This window comes from Paroedura picta, chromosome 1 (assembly GCF_049243985.1).
Source record: "Paroedura picta isolate Pp20150507F chromosome 1, Ppicta_v3.0, whole genome shotgun sequence".
Classification (NCBI taxonomy): domain Eukaryota; kingdom Metazoa; phylum Chordata; class Lepidosauria; order Squamata; family Gekkonidae; genus Paroedura; species Paroedura picta.
In genome coordinates, this window is record NC_135369.1 from 78,038,840 (window position 1) to 78,050,601 (window position 11,762).

General features: G+C 43.8%; 2 protein-coding genes across 7 annotated transcripts in view; one reads left to right on the forward strand and one right to left on the reverse strand.

Annotated features, from left to right (window-relative positions):
* The window catches only part of SPAST (spastin), a 52,652-nt gene extending 50,647 nt beyond the window's left edge, over positions 1-2,005 (reverse strand). Inside the window, exon 1 of one of the 4 annotated variants that reach the window (XM_077344242.1) lies at positions 1,234-2,005. In XM_077344242.1, coding sequence (XP_077200357.1) covers positions 1,234-1,636 — 403 coding nt within the window. In that variant the 5' untranslated portion in view covers positions 1,637-2,005. The remainder of the gene's footprint in view (positions 1-1,233) is intronic. The other 3 variants (XM_077344239.1, XM_077344240.1, XM_077344235.1) reach the window with 3 other exon arrangements.
* DPY30 (dpy-30 histone methyltransferase complex regulatory subunit) lies at positions 1,308-9,552 on the forward strand. 3 transcript variants are annotated; one of them, XM_077344274.1, is made up of 5 exons: positions 1,308-1,447; positions 6,734-6,805; positions 6,888-6,935; positions 7,356-7,498; positions 9,266-9,552. In XM_077344274.1, exons 2-5 carry the CDS (start codon positions 6,770-6,772, stop codon positions 9,336-9,338), a joined length of 300 nt encoding a protein of 99 aa, XP_077200389.1. In that variant the 5' UTR covers positions 1,308-1,447; positions 6,734-6,769; the 3' UTR covers positions 9,339-9,552. The 3 variants fall into 3 exon arrangements, with proteins under 3 accessions (XP_077200389.1, XP_077200382.1, XP_077200384.1); XM_077344267.1 differs by lacking the exon at positions 1,308-1,447 and adding an exon at positions 5,335-5,489; XM_077344269.1 differs by lacking the exon at positions 1,308-1,447 and adding an exon at positions 5,502-5,785.
* Positions 9,553-11,762: the final 2,210 nt, after the last annotated feature.

The following is an 11,762-nucleotide window of genomic DNA, read 5'->3' on the forward strand; positions in this document are numbered from 1 at the left end:
TATTTCTCATCATGAATACTATCTGAATTACAGATATGGTATAAAACCAAAATAATGCTATTTTTCTATTTCATCTTTTATCCAAAATTTAAATTACAGCACAGTCTTATGCATATAAATTCAGATGTCCCATTAAGTTCAACCAGACTAGCTCCCAAGCATGCACATGACTGTAACTCTAATAATTTCTAAGAGTATTCCAAACGTACCTTACTGATAATTAAAAATAAAAAGGCAACTTGTTATTCAAGATACTGGAGGGCTGTTACCAGAGTAAGATAATACTGGACCACTGTGGGCCTACTTTTAGCAACTGAATCTTTAACCAATTATAGTATAAATACAATATGAAGTTTGCTGTTCACTGGTGCTAGTTAAAAGAATGTATTCCAAGATGTTGTTTTTTAAAGTTTATCAATGGTTGGTCTTTTCCTTAAAGCACCACAGTTGTGAAGCTTAAGCTTACTTTTGCAGGCAACAAGTCACAGTACTTTTACCTCTGAATCGATCCTCTCACAAGAATGGCAAGCCCCACAAATTACAGCAGTAAAGGTAAAGGCATTCTGGACAGTATGTCTCCAGAACACACCATAGACACTATTCTCCATTCATGATGACAGCCAATGGAATAATATTGACACAAACCTGATATGCAGCACTGCCAAAACAGGGTAACCAATAAGGAGAAAAAGTGCCTGACACCCCTAGAAGTACGAGCCGAACCCAGAGAACAAAGAGACTAATAAAGGATGGGGCAACACAAAGTCTCTTTCTTTGAGGGAGGCTCTGTTGTGAATCTGAGGCTCCACCTACAAGCCCTCCCTGGCAACACTTGCTTTCTCTTTCCGAGGACAGCCGCCACCACGGCCTTGCCGCCAGGGATGAGTCAAACCCAGTTTCCTTCTCCTAACTGCGAATGATAGCCATTCACATTCACTTCTTTTTTCGCTTTTCTTATTGGAAACCCCACTGTTTCCCCCTCGGCCACTTCAATTTACCTAGGCAAGCCGAACTCAGGGCTTTACAGCCGAGGCTTCCCTGCTCGTTCCCTTTAAGGAGCATCGCTTGGCTGCGGATCAAGGAGGAGCTCACACGTTTCCCACCTGCCTGAACACTGACTTCGCCCGCTCATCCCCTATCGAGGGCAGGCCTGTCAAAAGGCCACCCGCCCCACCAAGGCGGCGGCGACGGCGGCGGCCGCCGGGATCCTCTCCCTCCCCCTCGCCCGCTTACCGGCTTCGTCCTCGTCGATGCGGAGCGCCGCGGAGATGCACTCGAAGGCGCGCTTGTGGCAGGCTCTCACGGTCTCGGGAGCGTCGCCGGCGCCGGCGCCTTTGGCGGCTGCCATGAGCGCCCCGCCGCGAGAGAGGCGCTCGCAGAGCCAGGCGAAGAGCAGCCCCAGCTGGAAGGCCAGGAAGCGCAGCAGCGCGAAGGCGGCGAAGAGCGGGTAGGAGAAGTAGTACAGATTCCGCTTGTGCGGGGACGAGGCCGCTGCCGCCGCTGCCGCCTGCTGGCGCTGGACGGAGGGGGCCGGGCCGGCCGCAGAGGAGGGCGCAGGGGAGGCCCCGGCGGCCCGGGTCGGAGAGCTGGAGCCGGCTAAGCCCTTCTTCTTCCCTCTCCCGCCCGGAGAATTCATTCACTGCAGTCGCCATAGCCCGCTGCCAGGGACTGACAACAAGCGGCCGCGCGGCCCCGCCATAGCAGAGCCTACGCCTCTCTCGCTCAGCCCCGCTATTCTTCGCCGCCCGAAATCTACGCAGTCTCCCTTCCTGAATAAGGAGAACCGTAACCGTTTCCTTTGGGCTTCGGGACCATTGTTAACAGGCGCCTGCGCGAAGTAATGAAGCGACAATAGGGGGCGTGGCCGGTACGATAGAAGCGGTTGGGAGCCGCGGCCAAGCCGCCCGAGAGGGCCTCTTAAAGACCAGCGAGGTTGGCCTCTCGCGCTGCTTGTTGCTTTCGGTGGTTGCAGAAATCAAAACTGAAACTCCTTCCCCTGAGTCAAGAGAGCAGAGGGGTAATTCCTTCGCGAGTCTTTCAAGTATGTTCACACGAAGACTACGAGTCCCATCATGCAATGTTTATGCCAGGGGTAGTCAAACTGCGGCCCTCCAGATGTCCATGAACTACAATTCGCTGGCAGGGGGCTCCTGGGAATTGTAGTCCATGGACATCTGGGGGGCCGCAGTTTGACTACCCCTGGTTTATGCAATAAGCGAAAGGCGCTGGTGGCACACCTGGCCAGGCAGCGCTTGTCTGTCTCCTCCTGCTTTAGAATGCTTTGCAGGGAGGCGATGAATGCAGAAAAGTGTCGTGGGCGGTCTGTTACGGGAGTTAGGATGTGTACCCTATCGGGATGTCCGTGCCAGAAGGGTAACTGACTCCGTAGCTAATGCTGCCAACTCAGGTGAGACATACATGTAGATACTGGGGGTGGATCATAACTACAAGGAGAAAATATCCTGATCTGTCAATAAACCTCCCCCCCCCCAAAAAAAAGTCAAAATAAGGAAAATGTGCTTAAGCCTCTAGGGTAGCGATCCCCAACCTGTGGGCTGCTGACCACATGTGGTCCTTCGACTAATTGGAGGTGGGCCTGAAGGATGCCTTCCCCCCCGCCCTTTACAACACACTTCGGGTGTCATTGTCTCCCATCACTCCCAGATTGGACTATCTCGTTGCAGAGAAACAAGCTCAGGGTTCCCATTGATTTGTCATTGTTATGAGTTAAAATTTCCATGAAAATAAAATGTTCCTTATGTTCATTGTTGTGGCGTTTCTGTATCTTATTTTGAAGGGATGTTTAAACATTACCATAGCGATCAGAGAGCGTTAGGGCAGTGGTTGAGAGTAGAGGAGTAAACTACCCCCCCCCCCACCGGGCCTCAGTAAAAGGCGTTGAGTGGTCCCCGGTGATAAAAAGGTTGGGGACCACTGCTCTAGGGTAAAATGAGTTGTAAAATTGAATATTCAGGGAATTTCAGCACATACAAAATGAAGCTGTGATTTCACCATTTTTAACACATGTGTGAGCCACTGAAGGCAAAGAACGAACCTATGAATGGGGAAAGGCATTATAGACTTAATAGCTCTGTCTCACCCTCACTCCTGCCTTCCCCCCTTTATTTCCTGCACAGCAAGGGAGGCAGATTCCCACTGCCTTGTCAGTTCAACCTCCATTAAGTCTCAATGTAGTGTTTTTTTTTACTAAGTGCCTCTTCCCTTCCTCCTCTTGGCTGTCAGAACCCCCCTCCCCCCACACACACATACACCAGTCTGTCCACCTGCCACTCAGCCATTCTCTTCCACAATTGCGTAGGGCTCCTTCATAGATTTGACAAATTTGTCTTTTTTTCTTTTTATGTAAACAAGAAATTTTATTCCTTACCCCTAGAACCCACCTTGTGTTATTCAAGGTATGAGCTTGGGTATATGCACACACTTCCTCAGATAAAATGACATTAAATGGAAGTAACCAGTTCATAGAATCATAGAGTTGGAAGGGGCCATACAGGCCATCTAATCCAACCCCCTGCTCAACGCAGGATTAGCCCTAAGCATCCTAAAGCATCCAAGAAAAGTGTGTATCCAACCTTTGCTTGAAGACTTCCAGTGAGGGGGAGCTCACCACCTCCTTAGGCAGCCTATTCCACTGCTAAACTACTCTGACTGTGAAAAACTTTTTCCTGGTATCTAGCCTATATCGTTGTACTTGTAGTTTAAACCCATTACTGCGTGTCCTCTCCTCTGCAGCCAGCAGAAACAGCATCCTGCCCTCCTCCAAGTGACCTTTCAAATACTTAAAGAGGGCTATCATGTCCCCTCTCAACCCCTTTTTCTCCAGGCTGAACATTCCGAAGTCCCTCAACCTATCTTCATAGGGCTTGGTCCCTTGGCCCCAGATCATCTTCGTCGCTCTCCTCTGTACCCTTTCAATTTTATCTACGTCCTTCTTGAAGTGAGGCCTCCAGAACTGCACACAGTACTCCAGGTGTGGTCTGACCAGTACAATGGGACTATGACATCTTGTGATGTCATATAAGTTCATACTTATAGGCAGAGTGTGAGAATAAATTAACATACAGCATAATAAAAATGGTTAACAGAGGAGCATGCACAGGAACGTGTATACCTTGAACAAAACTTTGTTGGTCTTAAAGGTGCCACTGGACTCAAACTTAGTGAGAAAGGTACGCTATAAATAAAATGCATAAAAAACGAATCTGCCTTGGTAAGCATATAGCAAATATGTACCACATAGCAAATCTCATTTACTAATCACACTTGATATTTCATGACAGGATTCTCATCTTCTGTCATGGAACTCAAAGTAGCATACATAGGCTTCCCAATAGGTGTGCTATTTGTTAATAAACATGAGGATTCATACAAATCCAGCTTTCATAAAGGTAAAGGTAAAGGTATCCCCCGTGCAAGCACCGGGTCATGTCTGACCCTTGGGGTGACGCCCTCCAGCGTTTTCATGGCAGACTCAATACGGGGTGGTTTGCCAGTGCCTTCCCCAGTCATTACCGTTTACCCCCCAGCAAGCTGGGTACTCATTTTACCGACCTCGGAAGGATGGAAGGCTGAGTCAACCTTGAGCCGGCTGCTGGGATTGAACTCCCAGCCTCATGGGCAAAGCTTTCAGACGGCTGCCTTACCACTCTGCGCCACAAGAGGCTCTAAATACCATCCTTCTTATCAATTTGATTATGGAATCAAAAATATTGATTAAATCGTTCTCAGTCAAAGAAACCAGTTGAAGTGCATGATTATACGGTCACCTCAGTGGCAAAGCTCTGGTAATCAATCCTGACTGGTCTCTGTTTCCTAATTAGAGGATTTCGTAGGAAAACTTACTCCTTGTAGCCTCTGAGCTTGGTGGTTATGTGAAATAACAGTTGCTGAGCTCTTTAGATTCCTTCCCTACGTGTCCAGTCCTTTTGTAGTATGCTGAAGACTTGTTTTTCATTCATTTCATTTATTAAGTGGTGTTCCTCTGACTTTTCTTCTTCCATGTTTTATTGTTTGTGCATATATTGACTATAAAGCAACATGAGAAAGCTGTAGAATGAATAAATAAGGTCGAGACTTTGGGAACTGGCTACAATTACCTTCCTCGCCCCCTTTACTACTCCTTTATTATTTCACATGAGGCAGGACGGACTGGAACGAGGGGAGCTCGAAACTGAGACCTACAGACATTCATAAGAAGAGCAGCTTCTAAAAGGGCTAAACAATTTACTTAAATGTATCCATATTGTTATCGCTCCCTCCCTTCAAGCCGCCTCATTCCCCACCCCCGCCCGAGTGTTCTCACTACGCAGGCGCACAACGGCGATTGAAGCACGACATACTCACTTACGGCACCCCTGTACGACAGTCTAGTCTGTGTCGCTAGCGTAGTGGGTTGTTTTGCTTGTTGCTCCGCGACGAGTCCTCGTTTGTCGTTCGCGTCTTCGGACCCAGATTGCCCGGATAAGGAGGTGAGGGAGAGCCGTGTGCGGACGGAGCGCTTGAAGCCCTGCAGCCTGCCTCCTCGTCTGTGGGATGGGGTCGCAGCCCTCTCGCGCCTCCCGCCCCGCTATGCCGCTCCCCGAAAAGCGTCCGCTGCACTTGTTTCAGGCCGGAAGGTTGGCGGGGCGCCTGCTCGAAGCCGGGGAAGCCACCCGCCCCTCTTGACACGAGGAGGCAGCTGGGCTGGTTCTTGGGCAGAATAGTCCAAGCGTAGCGCGTGGGGAAAGCAGTCCTACCCTCCAGGGTCCCGCACACTTAGTTGGGAGTAAGTTATTTTGAAACGGCAGACCTACATAGGGCTGGGCTGCGGGCAGTCAGACCATTGAAAGCGTCTTTTATCCCGCCTCTGATTTGGGTTTACACTTTACACGCAGCCGCCAAAAGACCAACAGTGGAGTTATGCCCCCTCAGTGTCCCCTGGATTCAGTGGGTTTAGACTGATGTAATTCTCACTAAAAAAGCGAATCCTATGGGCTGCTGAACAAAACACGTGCACAAGATAATTTATACTGCTGTTGCAACGCACCTGTAAGGGTCCATATCTAACAAATTGGGTCTTACAACCATGCAGTGGCAATATAACTAGTGTGATAATGGGAACTCCAGTGTTGGGGGCAAATCGGGCCAGTGTACAGAACATCACAAATGAATGTCTTGAGGTGGTAAAAATGGGTGTTTATGTTAAATAAATTGAAACTAAATTCAGGCAACATTGATTATGAGGGCTGATAGGGAAAATACCTGAACTGTGTAGAATTGTGTTTTCCCTTAAGGAACAAGTTTATAGGTTCAGAAAGCTGTTAATTTTGGCCTTGTTTTTGGTGTCAGATATATTTGCAGCTCAGTGAACCTTTATGAATTGTATTTGATTCCACAGCCAGCAACATTTGCAAAAAGAATTTACTAATCTGATTCCCATACTGTTTTTCTGGTTTTAAGCAAAAAGAGTGATTTCAACAGTTAAATCACTTGGTGTACTTAAGCAATACTGAGTAATTCAAATTCAAGATTTAATATCTAGAAAAATAGCAAAAAAATTCTTTAACAGGAAAAAATATGAACCATACTAAAAGATATATGTGGCAGGTTGTTTATAATATTTGGACCCAAGTATAATAATACTTCTGACTGTTTTAAACTAGCAATTATATTTTTCATATCAGTTTTTTTAAATGCATCACAGTGTAATCACTATCTTTTTTTTTCTTTCCAGCCTACTTGATATTTGATACGTTCTACACATCATATCATGGATTCAGAACAAATTATGGAGAGCCAGCCACAGGTAATAGTAGAAACTGACTGTTTTGTTTGTTTTTTAAAAAGAAATTTTATTGTTATTTTATAATTGTGTGGTTTTCTTATAGGTTCCAGAAAATCCTCATGCAGAATACGGTCTTACAGAAAATGTAGAGGTAATTAAAATTTTCCTGGGTTTCAATGATTCTCAGTTGAAATTAACCTTGCATTAAGCAGATGGATTCTAGCTTTGAGTAAATGAGGGTATGAAATACATCACAAGTCATGGTAGCTTATTTAGTTTAGTCACATGATGACTGGTATTTTTTGCAAAGAGGCTGAAATTCAGAGAGAGGAGGAGCCTGTTTTATTGTGTGGGGACATTTTTATTTCATTAAATTTTGTAGTCTCAAGCATTAAAAAAACTTTTGAGAACTCATATTTCCCTTCTTTATAATCTTTTTGAAAGAGTATGCTGACTTCACTTGAGTGAAGACTATAAATTAAAACATATTGATCTTTATTTTTGAATGTTCTAATTCAGAAATTCATGGCTAAATAACTAGATTGATCTCTTCATGTGACATATTCTTCAGCGGATAGCAGAAAATGAGAAGACTGGAGCAGAGAAGACATCAAAACAGAAGGTGGATCTGCAGTTGTTACCTACACGTGCCTATCTGGATCAAACAGTTGTGCCTATCTTGTTACAAGGCCTTGCAGTGCTTGCAAAAGAGAGGTATGGTGCATATTTATTTATTATATCCATTGTTCACAGCATCAGTTTTCTTTACATAGTTGTGGAGGGTTTTACAGCAGCTGCTGTAGCAAAACTGTATCTGGAATGTACTACCTCTGTAGGTGTTGCTCCTACATCTAAATGCTCCTGTATTTAGAAAAAATCCTTGTAAAAGCTATTATTTTGGAGATAAGGCTCCTTTGACATTCTGGTTTTCTATGTGGAGATGACCTTTTTTTAAATGGAGCTTTTATTCGTATAACCTCCCATGTGCTACAGGCTTTATTTTATTGGTTTCTAAAAATGAAATCAGTGCAGGGGCTTCATTTCTATGTGGATCTCTTGTGTGCTTTAATTTGATTAGCACCATGCATGCTGTAAATTCTGATTAGCTAGTTTCAGTCTGCATGTTAGTAACACTGGTATTGAGAAAACCTTAAAAGGAACTATAATGGATAGAAATCAGACTGGCTTGTCATAAACAGAATTCAATCTGATTTGACATTGATGACATGAAAAATATGCCCACAGCAATTACTCTCCTTGCTCTTCTGTGTGACAAAGTGCACTTCCTTTCCTTCTATCTTTCTTTCACAGAGTGCAGTTGAAAGCTTTGTGCTTTGGGAAGGCTTCAGTCAGGTTACAATTCTGCATGATGTTTTAATGACAACTGCAGGACATATTAGAGTTCATATCTTACCCATAAGTATAGATCCTATACTAAGATTTAATCATAGTTAGAAATCCAAGTTGTGGGGAAATTCTAGTTCACCTGGGTGTTACGGCGTTTGATTGGAGTGATCTAAAACCCAGAGGCATTTAATTGCACTCCACAGGAGGGAAAATGAGATGGGAGATACATTCATGGAGTCACTACAGCCAAGCATTCTTATTCCCTCTGCATGATTTCTTACTCCTTTTTATTTCTTCTTGTCTACAATTTTTCTTTCTTCTTCTCTCCCAAAGCAGGGTGGGTTCAGCGTGCGTGTCAGTAAATCACAACGCTTTCCTTGTATTTTCCAGTTCTAATGTTGAATGTTAATGCTTTGGTTCTAAAATGAATTTATTCTATGAATTTGAATCATTTGGCTAAAAGAATAAATGACTTTTCTCATAAATTTAACATGTTAAAATAGAATATGAAATTAACTACTAAAAATCTGTTATACTTTGAAGTTTTAGAATGTTGCTTGAAATAGATTAAAATAGAAGAAAACACCCATTACTATTCCCTAGTTATATAGCACTGGACAGGCTACTGAAGATGAGGCAGACTAATATATGATATATGAAATCCCAATTCCTACTCAGATTTATAAAGCTAACATTTCTCTGCTTAACTGCTGACTCATATCTTAAGTGCCAGCTATCATCAAATGTGTTAAAATAAGATGCTTGTTGATCTTGGGTAATCTTTAAAATCTACTAAATGCTCAATGCTCTTGATAATATTAAAGCTGGAGGTGGCCTCAAAATGCTTCTGACTACAGAGTAAGGTATGTGTTATAACCAAATAAATTAAATGAATTTGTTTAGCTAAGAGATGGAAGACAGAGAACAAGGAACAAAGTAAATATCTGTCTTCTATTGTCTATTGACTATATAATGAAACCAAAGGGTTGGGACTAATTCTCAGTACTGTAAAAGTATCCAGATTTTTTGTTTCATGGCTTTATTTTAAGTTATATTTTAAAGTTTTTAAATTAAAATAATTATTCAGGTAATGCCTATACAAAGAAAAATCACTGTTCCTTTTTTTCCCTTCAGGCCACCAAATCCTATTGAATTCCTAGCAACGTATCTGTTAAAAAATAAAGCACAGTTTGAGGACCGAAATTAATTCCTTTGAGAGATGACCACTTGACTGCTCAGCATATATGCTTAAATAATCATGAATCACTGTCTGATGTATAAATCCTGCAAAACCAAAAATTTCATTATCATACCATTTCTTTAGCCTTTTTTCCAATTATTTAATAGAGTACCTTACATTTTATTTGTTTACTCATTTTAAACCAGCTTTTATGGCTTCAAAATAAAGTCTGGAAACTTCATTTTGGTGAATACTTTAAATCATTCCAATAAAAATATTTCACTGTGGTATAAAAGAAATCTTGCATGATAGGAATACTGTCTCAAATGACTGAGAAGTCAAAAATTTTGTCTTCCCAGTACAATACATTGCCAGGTTCTGACAGGAAGGAAAATATACTTTGCCCAGTAAGATTGAATATCTGAAACTGTAACACTTCAGATTATTTTCAGGTATTTTAATTGCCACTGAAATTTCTTTTGTGTGGGGACTAGAAAAAAACACATTCAGTGAATATTTAAAAATATTTCAATTATGTGATCATGGTAGTGATCCGTAAACTCCATTAAAATGAAATAAGTTGAATTATCAAATAAATTTATTAAAATATTTTTCCTGCATTTATCACTATTCAAGGTGGCTTATATCACAAGCAATGCTGATATAAGGTAAAGGTAAAGGTATCCCCTGTGCAAGCACTGGGTCATGTCTGACCTTGGGGTGACGCCCTCCAGCGTTTTCATGGCAGACTCAATACAGGGTGGTTTGCCAGTGCCTTCCCCAGTCATTACCATTTTACCCCCCAGCAGCAAGCTGGGTACTCATGTTACCGACCTTGGAAGGATGGAAGGCTGAGTCAACCTTGAGCCGGCTGCTGGGATTGAACTCCCAGCCTCAGGGCAGAGCTTTCAGACTGCATGTCTGCTGCCTTACCACTCTGCGCCACAAGAGGCTCTTAATGCTTGTATACAGGCATATTAAAACCAGTATAATTACTTCATGCAAATAGTGACACTAGTAAAAGCTCTAATATATTCAATGGCATAGCTTGCCACCAACACCTTAATATCTTGTCAAAGGTTACTTAAATTAAGACAGTTGCTGCTGTTTGTGACTCCAAAGCAGCATTGTAGCTTTTCTTGCTTCCTCTGGAAGTCTGTTTCCCAAAAGAAACAGTCCCTCAATTAGGCATGTCCCAGGATGCTAAGGTTAATAGAAATTTTCTAACACAAGCCATATGGGCAACCAATAAAGTTGTTTCAAGAAGAGAATTTTCTGCTTGATAGGCAGCAATCCGGAGACCATACAAAATGACTTCACTACGTACGTTGCAATGGGTTGTCCTGTAGTACCATCTTGGAAATCCCTATCTCTGCCAGCCTAGCTGTCAACACTGGGCTTGCCCACACCTCCACCTGGGGAAGAGGTTACCAAGTACTGATCTGGGCCCATATATGCTTATGGACTTTCACTTGTGTGACACACAGCTGCTCAATCGACTGTTCTTGTTGCTCTGTCATTAGTTGCAGGAACTGCTGTTGCTCTTGCACCTGTGTCTCCCTTTACATTGCCATCAGGACCTCTTCTGTAGGGTAGATGGCAACTCCCTGCACAAATTCCTTCTCTGACTGTGTCTTCTTTGTAGTGTCTCAGCCCTTCCACCTCCCTTGGCCAAGTGTATCCCACCTTGCTTCTGACTCACATACAGAGGATATTTTCCCCCTCAGAAGTAGAAAGATAACCAGCATCTACTGAGGTATCCACAAGATTCACTAGCGGCATGGGCAGAACAGCCTACATAATGGAGGGAGGGGTTGGTGTTTCAGAGTCACCAGTTGATATGCAACAACTAGCCTGACCACACTGTTGGAGCAGGAACTGAGTTAGGTTCAATGAGTTATCGGCCCTCTGCCTCACTGGGGCCGGAATTCGAGGGACAGCCCTTCAATGTCTGTGCTCCTTCCTCTGGAACCAGATACAGGATGGTGATAGGAGACGAAATTTCATGTCATTAGTGACTCCCTTGTGGGGTCCTGCAAGTCCTTTCTCCCACATTGTTTAACATCTTTATGCGCCCTCTGGCACAGCTAGTCTGGAGCTATGGGCTGCAGATGACACCCAGCTCTATCTCGACATGGACTGCTGCCCAGACTCCCTCCCCAGATACATTTGCCAGATGTTTAGAAGCTGTGGCTGGATGATTAGAACAGAGGCGCCTGAAACTTAGCCCCTCCAAGACAGAGGTCCCATGGCTGGGCAGGAAGGTGACAGGACAGGAAGTGCGCCTACGCACCTTAGTTGGTGCTCAGTTTAACATCTTTGCCTTGGCAAGGAATTTTGGTGTGATTCTGGATGATTCCTTATTGATAGTAGCCCAGGTCATGAGCCTTGGAGGGAAGTGGAAGGAGGAGAGGGTGGTCAGGGATGGGGGACGGAAGGTGGGTGCTGGAC